This window comes from Pleurodeles waltl, chromosome 5 (assembly GCF_031143425.1).
Source record: "Pleurodeles waltl isolate 20211129_DDA chromosome 5, aPleWal1.hap1.20221129, whole genome shotgun sequence".
NCBI lineage: Eukaryota > Metazoa > Chordata > Amphibia > Caudata > Salamandridae > Pleurodeles > Pleurodeles waltl.
The window spans coordinates 108531227-108557025 of record NC_090444.1 but is presented as its reverse complement, the minus strand read 5'-3'; the positions used below and the strand labels follow the sequence as shown (position 1 = coordinate 108557025).

General features: G+C 43.6%; 1 protein-coding gene across 1 annotated transcript in view; it reads left to right on the top strand.

Moving 5' to 3' along the window:
• The window catches only part of LOC138295433 (L-gulonolactone oxidase-like), a 605777-nt gene that overhangs the window by 423111 nt on the left and 156867 nt on the right, over positions 1 to 25799 (top strand). The window contains exons 7-8 of the mRNA XM_069233730.1: positions 8855 to 8962; positions 12826 to 12902. Of these exons, the coding sequence (XP_069089831.1) occupies positions 8855 to 8962; positions 12826 to 12902 (185 nt within the window). The remainder of the gene's footprint in view (positions 1 to 8854; positions 8963 to 12825; positions 12903 to 25799) is intronic.

Genomic DNA, 25799 nt, shown 5'->3' with positions numbered 1-25799 from the left:
TGAGAAGCGGGGGAGCACAAGCTAAATACAGAGCTACCGGGAACCAAGGTTGGGCTCTCCAGAATAGTGTCACCAGAACAATCTCCAGCTTCTGTCGCTGTATGTGAGACAGAATCCTGGGAATCATCAGGAACAGTGGAAAAGCATATCCCCAAAGCTGCATCCAATCCTAAAAAAAGGCATCCGTCGCCAGAGCCAGAGGGTTCGGACTCCAGCTGAAAAATTTCGTTATCTGAGAGTTGAGACGTGATGCAAAAAGATCCACGTCGCAAGGACCCCACTCTCTGATTATCTGGAGAAAAATTATCGGATATAGTTTCCAATCACTGAAATCCCTCAGATATCTGGAGTTGCAGACTGCTATGGTATTCTGGGAATCTGGAAGATAATCCGCTAGGACAACCAGACGATGGCTGAGGCAATAATGCCACAATTCCTTGGCAATTTCTGCCAGGATCCTAGACTTCGTCCCGCCCAATTTGTTGACATATCTGACAGCTGATATATTGTCCATCTTCAATAATATGCAACAGTCCGTCCTCTGAGGGGAGAGGCTCTTTATGGCAAATGAGTCTACCAGAAGCTCCAAACAATTGATGTGGAGATTCCGTTCCAGTCTCAACTATCGGCCCCCTGTCACCACGCCTGGGTAAGAACCGAAAATGTCTCTGCCGTTTGAAGCATCCATATGCTTTAGCCAACGAATTTCCGACCTCACTTCGTCGGATAACGGAATCTGTTCTGAATAATTCAGACCCTTCTGCAGGTGTTGGATTTTGAGTCTCTGAGAGCACGATAGTGAAGGGGAGCCAGAAATTGGCCTGAATGGACGAGGCCAAAAGACCCACTATCCTGGCAATCGTCCTCAACAACACAGTCGGGCTGACTAAAGCAGACCTCAATTCTCTCTTGATGCTGCAAATTTTCTGAGAGGGAAGAATAAACTGTGATCGGACTGAATCTATCCTGAAGCCCAGGAAGTCTATCACCTGAGACGGACTCATTAGTGACTTCTGCACATTGATAAGGAAGCCCAGCTCCTGTAAGAGATGAATAGTCCACTCTAAATGAGTCAGGAGAGTCGGTGCATCTCAAGCCATCAATAATATGTCGTCCAAATATATGATCAAATGCACCCCTTTGGCTCACAGTGATTCCACCACTGGTCTCAACAGTTTGGTGAAGCACCAGGGAGTTGAGGACAGACCGAAAGGGAGAGCATTGAACTCCAGTCAGTGACCCCTACACAGGAATTGTAAATATCTCCTGTTTGGAGGAAAAATGAGAATCGAGAGATAGGCGTACTTGAGGTCCAGCCAGACTATCCAGTCGCCCTCTAATAGAATATCTTTCAAAATGTGTATTCCTTCCATTTTGAAGTGTCTGTACAAGATCCAATAATTGAAATCTTTTAGGTTTAGCACAAGGCGATGACCCCCACCTTTCTTGTCTACTAGGAAAATGGGGCTGATAAAACTGCACAGATAGGGGGAGGAAAAACGTACTGCCCCTTTGTTGATAAGGGCTTGAACGTCTAAGTCTATAAAGGACTGATCTGCAAGGGAAAAATACACGTGAGGAGGGGGCTGCAATTGTTTTGGAGCACTGAGAAACTCCAACCTGAAGCCTAATACCATCTGAAGAACCCAAGGATCCCAGAAATCTGTTTCCAATTGTGTAGGAATAATCCCACTCTGCCCCCCAATAGTACCTGAGAGTGTGATATAATGCTTACTGGAATATCCAGCTTCTTGAATTGCTCCCTGTTGTCCCTGGTGGGACCCTCTACAGAATCTGAAACGCCCTTCTCCGGAGCGGGTGGGATAGAAGGTGGCGTCTGAAGACTGCTCTCCATACTAACCTCCTCTTCCTCTTGGATAGTAGTTCTGAGGACTTGAGAAAAATCTTCTGCTGGACATTTGCCCTCTGTAACGACCGGCCCTGAGAAAAAGGCCTCTTTTGTAAACCTTTTTAAGGGACATGTAGGCCTCGTCAAAATGTAATCTCTTCTCAGCACTTTCAGTAGCAAGTGTTACTCTTACCAAATTTAAGGATACCCGAATTACCAATATCAGAAATATAGGGGCAGATTTATGGAAAGTGGCTCTGCACTGAGTGCAGCTCCACTTTCCCCGCGCCCCTTAGCACCCCCCTACCGCCACCATGTGTATTTAAAATACGGCACACCATGGAGCAGGGTTGGAGGCAATAGCGTAATTTCTCATGACGCTATTGATGTACTCTGCAGGAGTAGCACCAAAATATTGGTGCTACTCCTGCTGAGTACATGGGGCCCCATTCTAAACAATGGAAGACCTCTTTTAATGCCTGCTCTTCAATCTCCTAGATTTCCTTATGCTGTTTTTCTGGCTCCCCTAACGGGGGAATGCCCCCTTTGCATACATTATGCCTGGCGCAGTCATAATGTAGCGCAAAGGGATACAGAGTTGCGCAATGCAAGCATTGCGCCACTCTGTAAATACGGCACAGGGATTTCGGCCTTGTTGGGGCAGATTAAAGTTAAAAAAACAATTTTAATGTGGCACAAGTTGGTGTTAGGGCATTATAAATATGCCCCATAGAGCGCAAAATGCATATTAGTACATCTCTCAGTGGGGAACGTTTAGCTCACTGAGCCATGTTACTGGCTCAGTGAAATATTGTAGTCACCAGGCACAGTGTAATCCCGGAATTCTGTTGTAAAGTGTATCATCGTGTGGCCCGAAATTCCTTGGAACAGTGTATCAGTGAGCCGAGCTGTCGAGGGGGGCTGACTGCATATTGAAAGATAAATATAAGATAGATCTTCTGTCTTCTTCCATATTCTGTATTCTTCTGTCTTCTCTCTTCTGCAGTCTTCTGTCTTCCTTCTGTGTTTTGCCGTCTGCTGTCTTGCTCTGTGTTCTGCTGTCGTCTTCCATCTTTCTCGCACGCCAATACGTTTTGCCTTTGTCTTTTTTTCTATGTAACTGGCTTACAAATATTAGAAAAATGTTTTCATTATGTTTGTTTTCAATTTAATAAAACAAACATTATTATAACATTTTTTAAATATTTGTAAGCCAGTTACATGGAAAAAAAAGATAAAGGCGAAATCTATTGGCTTAGCCAATGCTTGTTTAACATTTATCTTCCAATATGCGTTCAGCCCTCTTGAGAGCTCGGCTCACTGATACACTGTCCCAAGGAATTTCGGGCCACATGATGATACACTTTACAACAGAGCTCCAGGATTACACTGTGCCTAGTGACTACAATATCTCACTGAGCCAGCAACATGGCTCTGTGAGCTAAACCTTCCCCACTGAGAGATGTAGCTATATGCATTCTGCGCTCTATGGGGCATATTTATAATGCCCTAGCGCCACCTTGCAGCACATTAATGTCATTTTATTTACATTAATGTTGCCCAACCAGGCCAAAATCCCCATGCCGTATTTACAGAGTGGGGCAATGCATGCATTCTGCCACTCTGTAACCCTTTGCGCTACATTATGCCTGCGCCAGGCATAATGTATGCAAAGGGGGCATAAGGAAATCTATGAGATTCAAGAGCAGGTGTTAAAAGGAGGCTTCCATACTTTAAAATAGGGCCCTATGTACTCTGCAGGAGTAGCGCCAATATTTTGCAGAGTACATCAATAGTGTCATGAGAAATGAAGCTATTGCCCCCTACCCTCCGCCACAGTGCACCGTATTTTAAATACAGGGCACACATGGTGGCGGTAGAGGGGGTGCTAAGGGGTGCAGGGAAAGTGGCACTGCACATAAATCTGCCCCTATAGTTCTGATATTGGTAAATCGGGTGTCCATATATTTGGTACGCGTAACACTTGTTATTGAAAGTGTTGAGAAACAATTGAAGTTTGACGTGAAGCTCCAAATAAAAGCAAGCTGTTATAATTTCAATCTAACATCACGTTACAGCATCACAGGCAGTGATACATAAAATAATTCAGCTCTCGAACAAATAAAGTTGCCTGTGGTTGCTAGTTCCGCTTCAATGCAGAGTACATCTTGAAGGTGGTATTTCACTCTATATAATGCGTATTATTTGTCAGTTCCCATTTGGGGGTAAATGTCGTAGTTGCCTCTGGGGACTCCCCAGACCACAGCCCATAAGACCCGAGAGCCGCATTCATTTGCTGCCTTGTTCACTCAGTTTATCACCAGTTTTAGATCCATCATTTTCTGCTCAGTTTAAATGCACCTAATGCCTCACCATATGTAGACTGTAATAGCTTCTCTAGTGCTTAACGCACCATATTGATTTTTCTAAGCGCCTGTATCAATTCCCATTACAATGCTAATGTAAATCTCTGTACTTGAAATTGCCACAGTTACAAAACCTCTCTGACAGTCTGAAGGACATTTTACTGCAGGCTTTTTGGATTTATATTTCTGTAAGGAATTTAATCGCAGTGGAGGACCATATACGTTTTCCATACAGAATAGGCACTATGATGTCTAGCTATTCAAGAGAAACAGTCTGTGTAAGTAAAGCCCAAAAAGTACAGTGAAACACATTTTTGAACCCACACTGTAGAGAAGCAAACTCTTAAATGCCCCTGCCTCTCCCACGGCCTATTCTGAGCAAAAATAGTTAATAATGTATATAGTTACACTCTTGGCATAAAGACCTGTTTGGTACTGCTTGACTTTCATGACCTACGTATGTTCTCCTATATGTATGTGCAGATATGGTTTTAACTTTAGGCCGTGGCCTAAGAACGTGTAGGAAAGGACATGATTTTTTAAAGTTTCCACAACACCTCATGGAAAGTGGCAAAATATCCTGTGAACTATCCAGGGGAGGAGAGACTTATTTGGTTCTTCTTGGAGAGGAGACAGGGACATGCTTCTTGTGAGACCTGCAGGACTACGGGAACTTGAAGCGGGGATCGAAAGCCAAAGACTAGCAGATCCTCCCCTTCAGCAGTTTCCATGATGGCGCATTGAGGTGGGCCTCTAAAGATGGTTGTGCGACCTGGGCCTGTACAACAAAGACAACCCGCCCAGGATTGGCAGGAGTGACTGCAGCATGCAAATGCTGAACCAGACTACAGGAGCAGTAGCAGTAAATTGGAGACTGATTTGAGAAGCAGAACAATGTCCTGACTGAGAAGCTGCAGGTTTGGCCACAATACTAAGCCTTACCAAAAAGACCCAACATCAGAAAAGCTCACATAAGTTGAGTCTGTTTTGGTGGTGACAGACAGCAGCAGTAAAGGAGCCTCCTTACTTAGGGTACAACAAATTGATGTGGAGGAGAGGGCTGTGTGAGTGTATTGTGGTGTGTAATGAAGAAAAAGGAAGAAAAAGCAGGTGATGACACTCAACAGACACGCTGAACCGACAATTGTGTACCTGGGCCGATGCAATATGTGCACCACAATTGACCTGATTTGCTGCACCCACAAGGAGCCTCTAATGCACAGTGGGAGGTTTTTCCTCACATAGGAAAAGAGAAAGGTACAAAGTTTACACACAACAATTGACAATGAAGTCAAAACACGGCACTCCAAGGATTCCAGTCATCTAATATTTAATGAGTTCCATAGATAAAAACATCCATCACCCAACGTGCTTCGACCAGTTAGGTCTTGTTCACCGTTAACTGTTGTGAATTTGCAAACAGCGAATCGGTCCATCCTTGATGCAGGCACCAGCTGGAGAGCGCGCTGTGAGAGGGCCAATTTGTATGGAGGTATATAAATATATATATTTCAACTCCTCCTTCGACTTCACTTCACCTCAATCCAGACTCCTAACACAGCATCCAGTAGAGAAACAAACAACCTATAAATATATATATGTTCACCCAAAAGCAGGCTAAAGGATTTTACAGTTATTTGACAATGTAATTAAAACATACCTTTTAATCAAGCAAAAGCAGTGAAATGTTTTATATATGAATATGTATATATATATATATATATATATATATATATATATATATTCCAACAGCCACGAACCGCAACTCAGAGCTGTGCACTCGGGCATGCAGTGTGCATCAAATGTTTATTGTGAAGACGCGTTTCGACTTCAAAAAGTCTTGTTCACTACAAACAAATGCAGCCATATTGGATACATATATAATGCTCAAGTGAACAATAGAAAGAGGGCTCCTACACATGAAGTGAAAGAGGAAAGAAATAGGAAACAAAATGGCAGCGCCATCTTAAATTATACTAAACTGAGTTATACATGATTGAAAATATCCAATTATCATCATTCCTATGATTAACTTTTAGTATCCAATTCATATATCTGAAATCAATCAAAGTCAACAATATTGTATTTGACCAATTATTGCCTGTTACCATAAGTCTTAATTTCACAATAATAGAAGAATAATGGAAAAATAAAGTTGAGAAATATGAGTAACATAAAAAAAATGAAAATCATTTTAAATAAAATAGAATGAAATTATACAACCTGTTGAGTGCTGATGACATAATATCTCCATAATTCTTCAGCCACTGTTATTGACCATAGGGCCCATTTGAGCACATAGATCGTGCATCTAACATCAATTGGGGGCATGATGTGCTATATTCAAACTCAAAGATACATATATAAGCAAGATATCTGATATTAAAAATAAAATAATACATTGTCCATAAAATAATCTGAACGGCACTGCATTCCATCAATAATTGTCTAATCCCCGGAATTCTAAGTTTAGCCCTCTTAATTTCGTGGCTAATAAATTGAATTAGAATAAGTTTCAATGTAATCAAATCTTGGGCACAGTGGTATTCACAAAATCTTATTCATGATTATATAACCCAATTGACCACTCTAAGATATACTTTTACTGCGTAATTCATGCATCTAAATCCATTGTAAGGTGAACAGTATTCTCATCAAACCGAGGATGACAAATACAAAATATCAATTGTCCATCTCCTTTCGAGACCAAAAAGAAACGTAATAATGAACTGAATATACAAATTATGTGTAGTTCATAAGAGTCAAATCTTACTCAACCAATAAAGGGAATGCACCAAGACAGTTCCTCCTGGAGGACGTTAATCACCTGAGTGTATGTTCAGTTCCTCCTCTGTATTCAATCCCATAGGAAATTTAGTTTCCAGGTCAAGAATGTACATGGATTCACTTCTTCGAAGTTTGAGATCCCTATTGCCACCACGTGGGTTCCATTTCATCTGGTCAATGGCGAAAAACTGGAGCAGCTCTCTGTTATTACAGTGAAATTCTACAAAGTGGTGTGCCACAGGATAGTGACTATCCTGATTATTAATCACCCTCGTGTTTTCCAAAATCCGCTTTTTAACTGGATGAATAGTGCGGCCCACATATTTCTTACAACAGGGGCAAAGCAAGACATATATTGCATAGTCCAAACTACAAATAAAAACATTGTTAATGTCCCTGTTTCCTTTCCCATGGGGAAATGCTAATTCTTTGATCACATTACTGTTTTTACATGCTTTGCATTTTCTGCACTGGTAAAAGCCTTTAAACCCAGGACAGTGTCACAGCATGGGTCAGTAAATGTACTTTGTACTAAAGAGTCCCTTAAAGCTCTCCCCATCCTATAGGTTATACTGGGTGTATCATTAATCTAATTCTGTATGATGGGATCACATTTAAGCAACCGCCAATTCTTCATTATGATCTTTTTAATTTCTTTAGATGCCTCATTGAAAGGGGTGATGAATCTCATTTGGTCGCCACCACTTTTAGGAATGAACAGATCCTTATCAAATAACAGGAACTTTGGTTTTCTCCTGTACTCTCATGATGGCTCGCTGCAATACAAAAGCTCAGGGTATCCTCTCTTCTGAAATCTAGTGATGATGTTCTCTTGTTCAGTGGTGAAAGACTTATTTGTGCTGCAGTTTCTGCGAGCACGGAGGAGTTCTCCATAGGGAATGCTCCATTTCAAGGGTTCAGGTGATCACCTATGAATGAATCAGCCTGGGAGGAATAGGTGTCCATCGCTGATGAGACACATGGAGGATTTGAACATGTAGTTTTGTGGCTACCCTATATTGATTACTTATTTGTAATTTGAGATGGCTTCAGAGAGGAGGATGAGTCATTCATAGAATGACTTAATAACAATGAAAATAATCTCAAGTTTTCTGCAACTATCAATCATGAGCACATTACTTTCTTGTTTGTTCTGGTCAAGGTGAGTGGCAGTGAGTTGCAGACAAGTCTTTTTCACAAATCCACAGCAGACAACACGATTTTACATGCTCGAAGCGATCCAGCACATTGCAGGACCACGTACAAAAGTGCTTCTGGCTTATGGCTTGCAACATGGCTCCCAGTGAACTGAATGCAGTGCATCTGCTACAGATGACAAATCTGCTACAGACCTATAGAAACCCTTCCTTTGACTGGCCAGTGTGGAGCATCATTGAAGGTTACCACCGTAGCACACACCCGCATAATCAACGCCACCGTTTTAATTATATTTTCCCACCTTTGCTTAGGTGTGGCGGATAGCTCCACCTTAAAGATCCCGCATTAGAGGCATGCAGTGTGACACCTTTCTTTTTACTTAAGTGTGTAAAGGTTTCAATCTGAGGGTATTTTTACAATAGAATCATACTGTTAACTTACACATGATATGCATATTTCAGATAGTAAACACTGCTTTTCCCCTCCTGTGCAGAGGTGGTTTTGTCAATTTGAGATGACAGTGTGCACTGTTCATGGACAGATGTTTAACCAGGAGGTGGATATCGCTTAAATATTTCGAATGAATAATTGAGATATCAGTTTAAAGAGGAAAGTATATAAAATGTTTGTTATATTTAATTCCCTGAATAATTAAACGACTATGGTAACCCAATAATCCTTATTTTGTTCACAGGTTCTTGATAATCTTGACACCCACTTACATGCCTCAGAATACTTCCGGTTCCTTTGGTTTCCCCACACTGAAAACGTCTGCGTCCTCTATCAGGATCCCACGGATAAGGTAGGATAAACAATAAATCACAGATCAGATTCTCGTCTAGATCTGCACTTATTTTCTAACTCAGACGTCATAAAAACACTAAGCAAGTAAAAGCTGGATTAGTCTTGAGTTTGTCTAGTGATGTCTCAATTTGATGATCTTTTTGGATCTTTTTTTAACTTGCGACACGGGTGAAGTTTAATGATGGTGTTAAGTGAAAAGCCTTCCGAAAAAGACTGAGAAGCCATTTTAATTGTTGGCACATTGTCTGAGAGGAACTTTCACCTGCAGATGGAAGTGTTTCAAAAGTGACAATGTTCCCAACTTTGCGAAGTTTGTCATTTTCAGAAAATGTTATCTGGGGAATTCCAGCTTTGCATGCTCCTAGAATCAGAATGAATATGGCTGGTCAAGAGTGCATTGACTGACTGCACAGTTCAACCGCCTTGTGACACAGAACCCTCTACGAAGGCATATGGTTTGTGAATGGTGGCATTCATGTTGTCACATCTACACAACAAGTCCATTATTGCAAATGACGACTCGTGGGACACCCTAGAACCTGAAATCCATCAACATGTGTGTTGGGACATGTTTATGCATTAGGGATTCACGATGGTGTGCTTGGGCAAGACTGCAAACTTCACAGCATTTTAATTAAACTTCATAGAATTTGTGAACTTCATGTAGTTTTGCAGGGCTTAAAAAATGGAAGGAAAAACATGTTGATTGTTGGAGAGACAAACTCTGCAAAACCTACTTTTTGTTAGGGAATTTACCATAAAATTGATGCAGACCACATGGTGATTAGGTCATATTTGGAATTTCACGAAGCGCAAAAGACTTTTACTGCATCAACTCGTGTGGGTGGAATTAAAAAAGTCAACCACGCCTAGAAGATGTGCTCTTTACAAATCTTCAATGCGTCAAACTGAAAAGGACTCTAGTTTCACATTCAAGGCCAGATTTAACAGAAACTGACAGTGCACTTTGCTGCCCCAAATTTGGCAGCGACACGCACTATCTTCAAAATATATGGATGCGCAGTATTTACTAGAATATGACGCACCCCTGTTTCCCCCAGCCCCGGCGCTAAATTTGCTGTTGTGCACCAATGTAGCAACCCTTGCACCATACTGCAAGGATAACTGTGTTGAGGGGGTGATTGTTTTTGTGCAGGAAGGAACACCTTCCTGCATAAAAACAATCTTAAATGGTGAGGTGCTCTTTCTATGTGTGTTGCAGAATGCAGTACACATAGAAAAAGCAAAAAACGAGGAGAAATGAAAATATTTCTCCTTCTTGCGCCATGCTAGTGTCACCCCTGGGGTGGTGTTAGATTTTGGCACTGCATCACGCATACGAAAAATAGTAAATCTGAGGCAGCGTCAAAATGTAGTGGGTGTTGTTGTGGCATGTCCACAGCAGCACCTATTGGATGCACCTTCCACGCAAAGTGCTGCGTGTGAAGGGGCCGTATTTACAAGGTGGAGTAAAGCCACAAAAAGTGGCTTAACGCCACCTTGTAAATACTGCGCAGGGCATTGCACCACCGGAGCGTCTCAAAAATGTATGCCCTGGTGGCACTAGGGGCTCTTAAATATGCCCCTCGTTGTCTACAAAGTCAAAATAACATTTACAATATATAGACTGTCAAACATGGTGCTGGAATGAATAATTTTAAATGTGCCTTTGCTTCCAGGCCACCGTGCATCTGCAGCGAAGTCTTTGGTGCTTCCGAAGATCTTGCGGGTGCTCACCCTGAGATAAAGCGCTGAGGCAAAATTGACAATCTATATAGACTGAACCACTGCAAAAACCTTGGAAGAAGGGTCACAGTGCTGTTAGAGCAATCATCCATGGAGGAAAGCATTCCTTAAATACAATAGAAAAGCAGAAAAAGTATCATTTTTTTAAAGCACTGGGTAATTGTATTCCTTTTGGAAACCTTACCAGAGCTGACCAATCACATCACTGAATCCAGTTTCTTAAGAATACTTCAGCGCACTCTGGACTCCTTTTTGTTTTTCAGAGCAAAGAGAAAATACTAATTCATGGGTAAACTTTTCAATAAAATCTTTGCAATATTGGAAGACAAAGTAAACCCAATTAACCAAACGACTAGGTTTGCAAGAGTTTCAATGTCTGTAGGTCCCTATTCACGGTGGGTACCTGTTCGCCTGAGGAGGGCAGCAGAGAGCAAAGCTGAGAAATGCAGCTTTAGCCTAGTCCGCTGGGCAAAGCAGAGCAGCGGCTGACTGCTTGCAAGACACAAGGGTGTGTGTGATGAAGGGTCTGATGAGATCAGGGGGCTCCTGAATCTCTCTAGATCACAACAAAAAGGTCTGGATACAGCTGTCCAGGTTCTGCTCCAAACTTCCCTGCAGAGGGCAAGCGTCACCCTTGGCGTGAGAGTGATAACTATGTGATAATAAGATCTATCTACAGAAACATTATTAATAGTCTTGGAGTGGTCGCCTGTTTTTATTTGTTTTTGTCTTTTGTGTTTTGAATCACCCCTTTGCAAATGTCTAATTTCTATGTGCCCATATCTATATATATATGTTCCATGCACAAACTAAACTTAAAGGGGTTTAATATTTACAGGTCTTATTAATGGCTACAGTACAATCCCCCACAATGCCTGGAATGGCCTAATTAAGGTCCTGCCTTAATCTTTGTCCCTCCCCTGCAGTTCTCACTGACAATTATCTCCTTCTCCTACCTCTACTGCATTTAGACACGGTGGCATGGTGTGGACGAGAGATTAAGTATCATGACAATTGTTCAAATTGGGAAGCACCATTGGACACAATGTACAGTATATAGTGTACAACTGACAATTTTGTGATTCCTTATCTTGGTATTGGATATTCATTCCTGAGTATTTAGTTGTATATTTCAAATGTACATATCACAAAAATATTTTAGGAATTGCAGCTGGAATGTGTGTACAGCGGTAGCCATTTTCTGGTGGGCAAACAAGTATAATGAAATCTAAGTAGATGCTACGAATATTGTCATTATTTATAATCAAGTCAGTATTTTTGCACAGCAAATATGTATATAGTACAGCCTGTAACAGCCATATATTTTTTTTAATTTTCCACCCTTTGAATTGTCATATACAGATTCTCACTTACAGTCAATTAACATTAGCCACAAAGTTATTTACAACAAAGATGGTACATTCAGTTCTTTCTCAGATGTGGGTTGTTAAGAAACTCTCACAATTATCACAGTACTCAGATCGCAGGAGGGAGGTGGCAATAGGACTCTCATCTCAGAAGGGGAGAAACAATAGAAAATTGATAACACATCCTTTTTAGGGTCGAGCGCAAGAGATCTTGCCTGCTGTAATCTCTCTGTGGGCTTTTAACCACACCCACCACACACCCTTCAGTTTAGTTGGTTTGTGGGCTTGCCTTTTAAAAATCGCTTGATTCCATTTGTGAAAGGCATGTATGCGTCATGCCTTTTCCGGTGTTTAGCCCTCCAGGACCGCACCAGCCAACTCCTAAAAACATACAAGGCTCCATGTTTTCTGCATGGCTTCTGGACTTCTTTGTCTTTTTAGCGATCTTGCTGGGCAGTAGTCGACCGCTTTGTGTGACTTCAACCCTGTTCCATGGATAATTGCATAACTGGCAATACATTTGACTGCATGCAAACTTCTGTTTCCTTTTGTGTACTCCTTCACACTCATGCTGTAGCGTTTTAAATCGTCTCGCTTATGTAAAACTGTATTACTTTTCATTTTCAATTTATGCTGCAATAAAAGTCCGGTTAGGACTTTACATCACTAATAGCTCTAAGACCCATGCTAAACCCATTGCATTGCAAATGCTTGTTTAAATATCTTCACTCCTTTCCTTGTGTTGCAGCCTCCAGCATCCAGTTCCAGCTGGTTTTGGGATAGTGCAGTCGGGTACTATTTACTGGAGCTCCTGCTTTGGATCAGGTATGGGGTTGTCATGATTCATGAATATCTCACATATACTGACGTCATACTTGATTTATTGCACACGGTGAGATATTACAAATAGATCGAAAAATATCCCTTTTCTTCTCTTGCACAGACGATATTATTGTTATTTGGGACCCACTCCTTTATATTTGTTAGAGGAAGTCATAGCTTCATAATAGTTTACCACATCTGTATTCACTATCTGTCTGAATCAAGTGGGCTGCATTTGTGATATAGTCTCCCTTTTGTAGTTACTTTTACGAAGCCTGTCTTTGAAGCCCTTCTATTCCTCGCATCCAGTATATTTTGGGATTTATTCTGCACGTAGATATATTTTTTCTGCTGGCAAGGCAAGTATAGGTATGGCAGATGGTAAGACAAATCACAGCCATCACAAGGTCGGAATCTATTTCCCAATATAGGGGGTCATTCCAATGTTGGCGGGCGGCGGTGGCCGCCCGCCAGAATTCCCCCCTCCGAAATACCACGCCGCGGTCAAAAGACCGCGGCGGGTATTCCAAGTTTTCCCCTGGGCTGGCGGGCGGTTGCTGAAAAACCGCCCGCCAGCCCAGGGGAAAACGACCTTCCCACGAGGATGCCGGCTCGTAATCGAGCCGGCGGAGTGGGAAGGTGCGACGGGTGCAGTGGCACCCGTCGCGTATTTCAGTGTCTGCAGGGCAGACACTGAAATACTTTGCGGGGCCCTCTTACGGGGGCCCCTGCCGTGCCCATGCCATTGCCATTGGCATGGGCATGGGCACGGCAGGGGCCCCCAGGTGCCCCGCGACCCCCCCTACCGCCATCCTGTTCATGGCGGCTTTCCCGCCATGAACAGGATGGCGGTAGGGGGGGTCGGAATCCTCATGGCTGCGGAGCGCGCTCCGCAGCCATGGAGGATTCACACGAGCAGCGGAAAGTCGGCGGGAGACCGCTGACTTTCCGCTTCTGACCGCGGCTGAACCGCCGCGGTCAGAATGCTCGTTGGAGCACCGCCAGCCTGTTGGCGGTGCTCCCGTGGTCGGTGGCCGCCAGGGTCAAAATGACCCTCATAGTATTAAAATATTTATTTATACAGGAGATATGCTAAAGGCTTAGTAAGCAGGGCCTGGTAAAAACACAATATTTCTGCTCTGAGGGAACACATTTTTTCATAAATATTGATATTGCAGACAGGATCATTCATCTTCTGCAGAGTACCTCTTTTATTATATAACTAAAGTTCCATGATCAAATAAGCAACATTCAAGATTTCTACAGTACACCAGAGGTCCCACATTTTAGCATGAAATATCATGAGTTTGCCCTATATAATTCAGTGGGCATGTGTTAGACCTGACAGCCTTAGGGTGGTCACCCCTAACTTTTTGCCTGCTTCCCTCCACTTTTTGAAAACTGTTTTTGCTGGTTTTTAGACTGCTAACCAGTTCTAAAGTGCATATGCTCTCTCCCTTTAAACATGGTAACATTGGATCATACCCAATTTGACTATTTAATTTACTTATAAGTCCCTATTAGTGTGCACTCTATGTGCCCAGGGCCTGTAGATTAAATGTTACTAGTGGGCCTGCAGCACTGGTTGTGCCACCCACTTAAGTAGCCCTTTAACCTTCTCTCGGGCCTGCCATTGCAAGGCCTGTGTGTGCAGCTTCACTGCCAATTCGACTTGGCATTTAAAAGTACTTGCCAAGCCTAAATCTCCCATTTTCCTACATATAAGACACCCTTAAGGTATGCCCTAGGTAACCCATAGGGCAGGGTGCTGTGTAGGCAAAAGCTATGTAGTTTACATGTCCTGGTAGTGTAAATTTCCCAAATTCGTTTTTACACTGTCTACTCCCTTCATAGGCTAACATTGGGGCTGCCCTCATACATTGTTTGAGTGGAAGCTGCTGATCTGAAAGTAGAATAAAGGTCATATTTAGTATGGCCAGAATGCCTGCTGACTGGTGAAGTTGGATTTATTATTACTAATTTAGAAATGCTACTTTAAGGAAGTGATCATTTCTCTGCGCTTAAATCTTTCTGTGCCTTACAATGCACGTCTGGCTGGGTTTAGTTGACAGCTCCTTGTGCATTTACTCAGACACACCCCAAACACAGGATATTCAGCCTCGCTGGCATACATCTGCATTTTAAATGGGTCTTCCTGGGCTGGGAGGGTGGAGGGCCTGCTCTCACACAAAGGACTGCCACACCCCCTACTGGGACCCTAGCAGACAGGATTGAACTGAAAAAGGACCTGGTGCACTTCTAAGCCACTCTTTGAAGTCTCCCCCACTTCAAAGGCACAGTTAGGTATATAAACAGGGCCTCTGTCCCTTCCAACTCAGATACTTCCTGGAGAAGATAACTGGAACCAGAACCTGCATCCTGCTAAGAAGAATTGCCTGGCTGCCCAAAGGACTCATCTAACTGCTTCCTGTGGACTGCTGCCTTGCTGTTGGCCTGCTGCCTTGCTGCTCTCTGACTGTGGTGAAGAAGTGCTCTCCAAGGGCTTGGATAGAGCTTGCCTCCTGTTCCCTGAAGTCTCAGGACCAAAAAGACTTCTCTCTTGCAACTGGACCCCTTGTGCGGCAAAATTTTGATGCGCAGCTTGCTAAAAACGACGCACAGCCTGCCCTGTGGTGAGAAATTCACCGACGCCGAAACCAGAACGATGCAGCGTGACCTCGCAAGGAGAAGATCGACGCAGCGCCTGCGTTGCGACTGGAACTTCGACGCATGGCCCATCAGATCGACGCACAGCAGACCAGGGATGACGCAGCCCGATTTCCAGAGGGGAAATCAACGCAGTGCCTGCCGTGCGGAAGAAAATTCCACGCAATGCCCACCGGATCGAGGCAGCGCTTGTGACTTCGCTCCGCAAGCCCAGGATTCCACGCACAGGCCCCAGGCCGTCTGAAAAACCTGCAACCTGGGTTCCGGAAATCGACGCACAGCCGTCCCTACGTGGAAACTAAATGACGCATCGCTGTGTGCGGCCCGATAAATCGACACTCACCCCTTTGTTTAAACGGTTCTCCTCCTCTGCTGCCCTTTGTGGAGATTTTTCACACGCTCCAGGTACTTTGTGCTTGAAAGAGACTTTGTTTGCTTTAAAAAGACTTTATATCACTTTTCAGTGATATCTCTACATTTACTTATTGCATCTTTGATCGTTTTGACCTACAAATATCCAGATAAATATAATATATTTTTGAAAGAACGCAAGAAAAAGGAAGAAAGAAAGAAAGAAAGAAAGAAAGAAAGAAAGAAAGAAAGAAAGAAAGAAAGAAAGAAATGTATGTAGGAAGAAAGGAAGGAATGAAGAAAGAAAAGAAAGAAAGAAAGAATGAAATGAAGAAAGAAAGAAAGAACCCCTGACAATCTATGCAAAGCCCACAAGGAGTCATGAGAAAGCCATATCATCTAACGACATCCCCAAGCCGTACAACGTGGCTTGGCATGGAATCCTACCTTCAGATAAAAAAATACAGGTGCAAAAACTAAACAAATGCAACATCTTTCTATATTTCCATACAAAGTACATTTCTGTAAAACTATACACACACCGTGGGATTTGCCAATGAATGGTTGAGTGCGCACACAGATTTGGAGTAGGGTGTGCCTCATGCAAAATATACCACTTGTTTGCCCTTTGCAGCAGTGCAAAAACTTAAGCCATGTTTAGCATTGTGTAAATAAAATATTTTTTAGCTTATGGGAGACCAATGTCATCACCGATACACAACACATCCTAAGTACAACACTGACTGAGTTGCTTGTTGCAGTTTACCCTATGAAACGCTGCAACTTTTTGCAGAGTGTGCGTTGTACAAATCTCTGTAAATGTGGGCCCCACTATCTATCCATGCAACTTATGGATTTGTAAAGCGTGGCTAATTACCCAACAGGGTGGCCAGGTGCTTTAAGGTCTGGAGGCTCATTGGAGCAGCCAGGTCTTGAGGGCCCTTCGGAATTCCGGAAGTGAGGTAATGGTCCAGAGTTGTGTGGGGAAGCTGGCCAACATCAAAGGAAAAGCAAGGAGAAGGCACACAAAAATGAGGGAAAAAGAAGGGAAAAGCAGTGAAAACGAGGAAAAGCAAGGGGAGAGCACACAAAAAAGGGAAAAGCAAGGAGAAAGCAGTGAAAATGAGGGAAAAGCAAGGAAAAGGCTCAGAACGAATGAGGGTAAAAGCACAGAGAAAGCAGTGAGAATGAGGGAAGGAATAGGCAGCCAAAAAATGGGGGAAGAAGCAAGGAGAAGACAGGAGCATTAGAGATAGAGCAGCACGGGGCCTGGGAACTGCTCATTGGGGTAGTGCTGCAGCCTCCATTAAGTAGGTTCTGGGAGGCAGTAGGTAAGAGTGGGCGGGCGGCAGGAAAACCCATCTGGCAATGAGAAAAAAGGCACACAAAAATGGGGAAACAGCATGAGAAAGCAGTGAGAACCAGGTAAGAGCAAGGAGAAAGCACACAAAACAAAGGAAGAGGCAAAGAGAAAGCAGTGAAAATGAGGGAAAAGCAAGGAGAAGGCACAAAACGGGGGAAAAGCATAGAGAAGGTAGTGAAAACAAGGGAAAAGCTAAAAGAAGGCACTCAAAAAATGGAGGCAAACCCAAGGAGAAGACAGGAGTGGTGCAGCAGCATGGAGAGAGCCTGGTCTGGGAGCTGCGTGACCATAATTAACCTCTTGTCCCCGACTCAGATTTTCCTTCTATTATATCCTGATTGGAACCTTGAGCACCAATTGCTTTTGTCAGTAACAAACAATGGGCTACAGTTTGCATCATTCTGCCAATTTCAGGATAATCATCTAAGAGCTTTTCTAAGGGCTCTGATATCCCTGTAAATGGGCTTAACTAACTTCCTCCAGCATAGATCAGGAAGCTCTAACGTTCCTGGCACTGGAGGGTGCCAGAGCATGTGAGTAATCTTGGCATTGGGCAGGGCAGTTGGCCATTTCATCCAATCTACACTGCAGAAATGTTATACACTTCTCGGAGATCTGTTCAGAGCCCGAGACATGCACTATTGATTTTTATACGTTTAAGGCCCAGATTTACGAATTATCAATGCAACGCAGCATCCAGATTTGCTGTTTTTGTTGTGGTAGAGAGGAAATGCAGAGCAGAAAAATATCTGCAGAGATCGGCCAGGAGCTGGTGTAATCCTCCAAGGGGATGCACATACAGGCTGCCTCGAGCAGCATAGACCCTGATAGAATAGAACAGAGTAGAGCAGTTGTTCCCAACCTTTTGAGTTCTGTGGACCCCCATTTTATCAATACTGGAGCCCGGGGACCCCTACTGAATCATTATTGGAACCCGGGGACCCCCACTGAGTAATTACTGATAGCTGGGACCTAATATTATTAAATTTTTTAAGCAGTCACGGACCCCCTGAGGAGTCTTTGCGGACCCCCCCGGGTCCCCGGCCCACAGGTTGGGAACCACTGGAGTAGAGTGTACTCTGTCTAGCATTGGATTTGTAAAGGAAACACACCCTACAAATTACTGTGCCTAAACAACAGCAAGGATCCCACACATTGAATGTGCATTGTGCACTGCAGCACATGTCGAATGCATTGTTTTGATTTTTTTTTTTGAAAATTGAGCACATTTCACCTTCTTAACTCCTGCTTCCAATAGGATGCAGAGCCCCTTCAGAGTATCTTAGTAGGTCAGGTTTGTTTGTGATTTACTAACATTTTGCAATGGGTTTGTGTTGTTAAAGGGATGCAAAGCAGCACAAAAGGTTTTATTATTAGATACTTTCGAGTGCAAAACTTGCAGTGCAAATTTACTAAAAGTAACACAAACTAGTGCGAAATGCTGCTTTGCGTTACTCAGCATCAAGGAGGTATTACATGGTGTTTCTATGCAATCACCCACCGATTTTGGCACAAAAAACTATCTACCAAAAATGTGAGACAGGGTTTTGCATAAAGAAATATTGCCTTTTAAGGCCAGGCATTAAAAGGAGAAATGTTTACATTTCTCCTTTCTTTTTCGACTTTGCATATATGTTGCACTGTACTGCACACATACAAAGTTGGGAAAATTGTAAAAGTTGCTAGGCAAAGTATTTTGCACTGGAAAGGGAACCTTCCAGTACAAAACCTACATTAGACTCTTGCACACACCACTGCACTATGGCGCAATTGTATGTACGTGGTGCAAGACAGCAAAATTCTGCTCTGGCACTAGGGAGACGGGAGGAGAGTGCCATATCTCTGTAAACGTGGAGCAGTCCTGCTCCCTTCCTGTGATGCGACGCAGCACAGCCTTTTTGGCTGCTGCACTACGTTAGCTGACATCTGCCCCATGTGTCAAAACCTGTGGGTATCTGCACAGAATCCCCAGTATTTTACCCTTGATGCTAAGAATAAAACACCTTTTACGCTGGAAAGTTAATACCCAAGCCCATATTTATACTTTTTCAGCGCCGCATTTGCATCATTTTCTGACGCAAAAGCGGCGCAAACTGTCAAAATATAATTGTATTTTGTAAGTTTGTGTCGCTTTTGCGTCAAAAAATTAGGCAAATGCGGCGCTAAAAAAGGATAAATATGGGCCCCAGTGTTTAATTTGAGCCATGGTCCGGCACATAATTGTGAACACTGGCATTTGACAATCTCCCAAGTGGTTCAGCTGATTGCTTTATTTAAGGAGGAGAAGAAAAATAGTTGGTTAATAATCCAATATACATTAAAAGTTAGTGATAGCTGCCACCAAGCCATTCCTATGGATTTGTGGGCCTGGAACAGTCCACATTGTGACCTTTCTAGGGGAGTGATGGTTAGTAGGTGTGTTTGTACTGTCATTGATAGCGCTGGCAGTGGTTGGCACAAGCTGCAGTGGGACACTGACGTGGGCCCTGGCACTTCTTTTTTTTTTTAGCAAATTGAGCACTGCAATACCATGCACGACTTTGTGTGGCTTTGCGCTGGTGCCAAACCTTCGCAGAGCGGGGCTTTCTTGCAAACACTGCGGGCCATATTTATACTTTTTGACGCAAAACTGCGCTAACGCAGTTTAGCGTCAAAAAATTTAGCGCCGTCTAACGCCATTCTGAAGCGCCATGCGGGCGCCGTATTTATTGAATGGCGTTAGCCGGCGCTACCAGACCGGCGCTGCCTGGTGTGCGTGGAAAAAAACCACGTACACCAGACAGTGCCGGCGTAGGGGGAAAATGGCGTATGGGCGTCTTAAAATGGGGCAAGTCAGGTTGCGTCGAAAAAATCGTCTTAACCCGACTTGCGCCATTTTTTAACGACGCCCATCCCCCATCAACATGACTCCTATCATTGTAAAGATAGGAGTCATGCCCCCTTGCCCAATGGCCATGCCCAGGGGACTTCTGTCCCCTGGGCATGGTCATTGGGCATAGTGGCATGTAGGGGGGCACAAATCAGGCCCCCCTATGCCACAAAAAAAAAAAATAATACTTACCTGAACTTACCTTAATGTCCATGGGATGGGTCCCTCCGTCCTTGGGTGTCCTCCTGGGGTGGGCAAGGGTGGCAGGGGGGGTGCCTGGGGGCAGGGGAGGGCACTCTGGGCTCATTTTGAGCCCACTTGTCCCTTAACGCCATGCCTGACCCAGGCGTTAAAAAGCGGCGCAAATGCGCCGTTTTTGGCCACGCCCACTCCCGGGCGTCATTTTTGCCCGGGAGTATAAATACCACGTAAAGGCCTGGGAGTCATTTTTTAAGACGGGAACGCCTCCCTTGCATATCATTAACGCAAGGAAGGGGTTCACGCTAAAAAATGACGCACACTCCGGGCACTTTGGCGCCCGAAGCGTCTAACGCCATAGTATAAATATGGCGTTAGTTGGCGTTAGTTTAGCGTCGAATTTGCGTCGAAAAAAACGACGCAAATTCGGCGCAACCAGAGTATAAATACGGCCCTGCGTCTTTGCCTTTGTCGGGGATATGTGCAGGCTTCTGCTACACTGGAACATACAGTGAATCAACTAGAGAAGTAAACAAATGGTTTGTGGGGTTTTGAAGTTTTACGAAGTTCTATGCTGCCATCTACTGACAATAAACAGTATTCAGCCAGAAATGGCTCCTTGTTTCCTACATAAAAACACATTCAACTGCACATTCTTCTAATCTAAAACCTTAAGACCCCTCTTTTATTGTCTACTTTTTTTTAAGGGTCCGATCACACTACATGTGTCTTTAAATGGTCCTTCCATGCTTTATTTGTTTGACTACTACTATATAGTATTAGATTACAGCACGTCAATTAACATAATACTTCCTCTTGATATAATTTAAAGTTTGAATATTTTACACATCCTGCCCTTTAGGTCATCAAAACCCAGATTGTTACATACATACATTGTACAATTTCTCCCCTGATGAGGCGTTATTGTACCCATGAGCACTATAATTATAGGATCTGCAGCTGTAGAGGTTTCCACATAATTATGAATTTATCACACGTGCCATGTAATCCAACATCTACTGGATGAGTGGTGGATTTCAACAAAAATGTTTTTTATAGCACTCACATATCAAAAGTTACTTTAAAAAGCACCATGTGTGGTAGCGAGCAGAGGCAGAACTTTTGCCACAGTTAACTGGTAACTTTTCAGTTGTTAATTGCTGCATTCAGCTGTAACTAATGAGGTGAACATTTTCCCACACAGTCTCCCTTATCCACAGGGAATACAAATAGCAAGAAATTCCTCTCTCCCCCTAGTGCTGCTTGTATGCTTGAGGACTGTTGCTGACTCTTTTTAAAATCATTACATTGCACAAAAAGGAGTATTTCTGAAATGTATTCCCTTTTGTATTTATAACTGCTTTGCCTACTTGCACTAAAGTATCACTATAAGTGTCACACTTAAGACATTAAAATGTCACACATAAACACCCTGAGAATATGGAAATGTCACACAGAAGCACATAAAACTTGGCAGCTATAGACTGCAGATGGGGACCTATAGAAATACTAATAAATAGTAACATGGAGTAAAACGAGGGTCTGGAGAAAGGATTGCTAACAGAGGCCCAGAGGATAATATTTCTGTGGACGATATTCAGGATACACTATTTGTGTCAGTCAATATTTTGGCATCATTGGGCAAAGTCGCTAAATCCCAGGGAGAATACTCCCTGGGGGCTTGTTTGTGATATTGGGCACACAGCATAGATTCACATCAAGGAATAACAGCCTAATCTAACCAGTCTCTACCTTTCACTTGGTCTGTGAGCTGGAACAATATTCACTGCTAACGAAGCAAAAACTCTTCAGTTCATCTTTGGCGATGAAATGTCCTCTGCTCCACTTATAAATTAATTTTAAAACATGATCCTTCAAAATTCCATGCTGAGAAAAATCTTCTGTCATCTACATTCCGACCGTCTCACCAAACTCAAAAGTCTTGGTTCCCACAAGGTTGGATTACTGCAACATTATCTATGCAAGTTCCTCGATATTTTAAATCCGGAAACGTCAAAGAATACAAAATCAGATTGCTAGTATCTATCTCAACCTCGGAAAATATGAGCCATCCAGCTCCCACCGGACGTGACGTCATTAGCTCCCCCCTCAGCAAGTCCACGTGCACTGTATAATCCACAGTGCATTCCATTATCAAACCATATGTATCTGAAAAATGTGTCCACACAATGGGGCATATTTACAAGCCCCTAGCGCCTTCCTGCATCACATTAGCATCATAAAAAAAAAAATGTGGCGTTAGGAAGGCTTTTTTGCCCTGTTGTATTTACAAAGTGGCTCAATGCTGGCATTGTGCCACTTTGCACCCCCTGGCGGCACATTATTCCTGCGCCAGGCATAATGTATGCAAGGGGGGCATTCAAGCACTAGGAGGCCCACAAAAATGGCACAGTGAAATCTGCAAGATTTGACTGCGCAATTTTTGACATCATTCTTAATGCCTGCTCAAAGCAGGCATTTAAAGGACGCACTCCTAGAAATCGATGTGCATCCTTGCACTTTGCTGCACTAGCATCAACATTGTTGATGCTAGTGCAGCAAATCGCCACAATAGCATAAAAAATTCTGATGCTATTTTCCTAACGACCGCCATGTGCTCCATATTTTAAATATAGTGCACCCATGGTGTCATTAGGTGGGGCAGTGGCGACGCAAGCAAACTGGTGCATTAGCACTGATGCGCCAGTTTTTTGTAAATATGCCCCTATATCTCGCCACAAGGATCTTGAGATCTTCTAATGCATCACAACTCTGTTCAAGCAAATCAACATGATTAGAACACGAAAGAAGTTCCATTAAATTGCTGAGTTCTCGTCTCTGGAATGAATTTAAACGAGTTTAAAAGGCTAACTGAACTAGCCCCAGTTTATGAAGGGCATTAAAACCCACCTAAATTCTACTAACGAAATCCACTGAATCCCTCTTTCCACCGATCATGTAAAATATGTCCTCCACCAACCCTGTCCAACTCAAGGACAACAGGGTTTGAAAATCTGTTGTATACCAGATGTCCAGCTCTGAGGTTCTAGCTTGTCTGACCACACTACCTTCTTAACTTTTCTTTTCCCCCCCCCCGATTACTTAATTGTACTGAGTCCACCTCGTGTGAGGGACCATGTGACTAAGCTAAAATTCTACCAAGTCTCGTATTTTTACCAGTAGGCTGCTCCCAAACCATAGGCACAATAAAATGTAGTTATAGTCACACCTCGTCTGCTTGTTTCACCTGAATTTGACAGGATGTCATTACAGCTCTAGTTTACGCTTTGTTACCTTCCCAGCTTACAGATCCCGTTTCTTTATTTATTGGTTTATTTTTGTAATTTTGCATAGTGTGGGCATTTCCCAGAGACGTCAGAGCGCTTCACAAGAAAGCCAGAACTTATTAATAACTATTAGAAATGGGGTGTTTGGTTGGCAGTCAGCCAAGCAAGGACCTTCACTCTAGTCAGGGTAAAGGAGAATCACACTCATGTTAACCCCTGCTCACCCCCTTGATAGCTTGGCACAAGCAGACAGGCTTAGCTCAGAAGCAATGTGTAAAGTATTTGTACCAACACACACAGTAATACAGTGAACCACTACCAAATAACACAACATAGGATTAGAAAAATAGTTATTATTTTATCTAAATAAACAAGACCAAATATGATAAAAATCCACAATACAGTTAAAAAAATGAATTTAGAACGTAAAAGCACAAAATAGCGCCTAGAGGCACACATGCTGCAAGTTGGTACTAAGCGGCGTCATGACGGAGTTGTTTCCTACACTGCGACACCAATGGTGCAGTTTACGGAGTTGTTTGACCCCCAGGTACAGTACTTAGCAAACAAGTACCACACAGGCCGGTGCAAGGAGTCGGGGAGCGAGGCATCGCTGGATCCGATGCAGCATTGGTTCCGGTGCTATGGGGCAGAAGGGCAGAGGTGCCACACAGCGGCGCCAGGTCCTTACTGCAGAGCAGTGAGGTGAAGCGGCCTCGGTTGCAAAGTTGCTCCCTTGGTTCCGGCAGGCAAGAAGTTCGGCAAAGTCATGATGCTGCGGGGTTACATCACGGGATCGCAATGACATCACAGGGCTGAAGGCCCTGCAATGGCGTCGGATGTCACAAACGTCAGACTTACAACACCCCAAAGTCAGCAAAGTCGGGCAGGATCAGTGGCTGAAGCGATGCAAATCCTACAGGGTCATCGGGGTCGTCGCACTTCTGCGAGGTCCACGGCCTCGTGGCAGGTGGCGTCACAGTTCCTGGCACCGGCGTCATTTGCGAAGTCGCACAGCATCATCCGGCATCGTTAGACAGGTTTTTCTCCAGAAATTCCCTTTCAGGGGCCCAGGAACTAGAGTCCACAGCAGGAAGAGTCAGAACTGGATGGTGAAGCCTTTGCTGTCCCTGAGGCTTCAAAACAGGAGACAAGCTCTGCTCCAAGCCCTTGGAGATACCTCTCAAGCAGGAATGCAAAACAAAGTCCAGTCTCTGTCCCCTTGCACAGGCAGAAGGAGCAACTGCAGGATAGCCCAACAAGTACAGTCACAGGCCAGGGCAGCACTTCTCCTCAGCTCTTCAGCTCTTCTCTAGGCAGAGGTTCCTCTTGAATCCTTGAAGTAATCCGATTTGCAGAGCTTGTGGGTCCAATACTTATACCCCTTTCTGCCTTTGAAGTTAATACACTTCAAAGCAAAGTCTCTCTTGTTTGCAAGATCCTGCCTTGCCCAGGCCAGGCCCCAGACACACACCAGGGGATTGGGGACTGCATTGTGTGAGGGCAGACACATCCCTTTCAGGTGTGAGTGACCACTCCTCCCTCCCCGCCTAGCACAGATGGCTCATCACGATATGCAGGCTAACCCCCAGCTCCCTTTGTGTCACTGTCTTGTGTGAGGTGCAACCAGCCCAACTGTCAAACTGACCCAGATAGGGAATCCACAAACAGGCAGAGCCACAGGATGGTTTAAGCAAGAAAATGCCTACTTTCTAAAAGTGGCATTTTCAAACTCACAATCCAAAAACCAACTTCAACTATTTTTTAAATGTGAGTTCTGAGACACCAAACTCCATATTTCTATATGCTTTCAAAGGGAATCTGCACTTTAATAATATTTAGAGGCAGCCCCCATGTTAACCTATAAGAGAGATGGGCCATGCAACAGTGAAAAACGAAATTTGCGGTATTTCACTGTCAGGACATGTAAAACACCTACGTACATGTCCCACCTTTAACATACACTGAACCCTGCCCATGGGTCTTTCTAGGGCCTACTCTAGGGGTGCCTTACATGTAGAAAAAGTGAAGGTTTAGGCCTGGCAAGTGGGTACACTTGCCAGGTCAAATTGGCAGTTGACAACTGCACACTGAGATACTGCAGTGGCAGGTCTGAGCCATGTTTACAGGGCTACTAATGTGGGTGGCACAACCAGTGCTGGAGG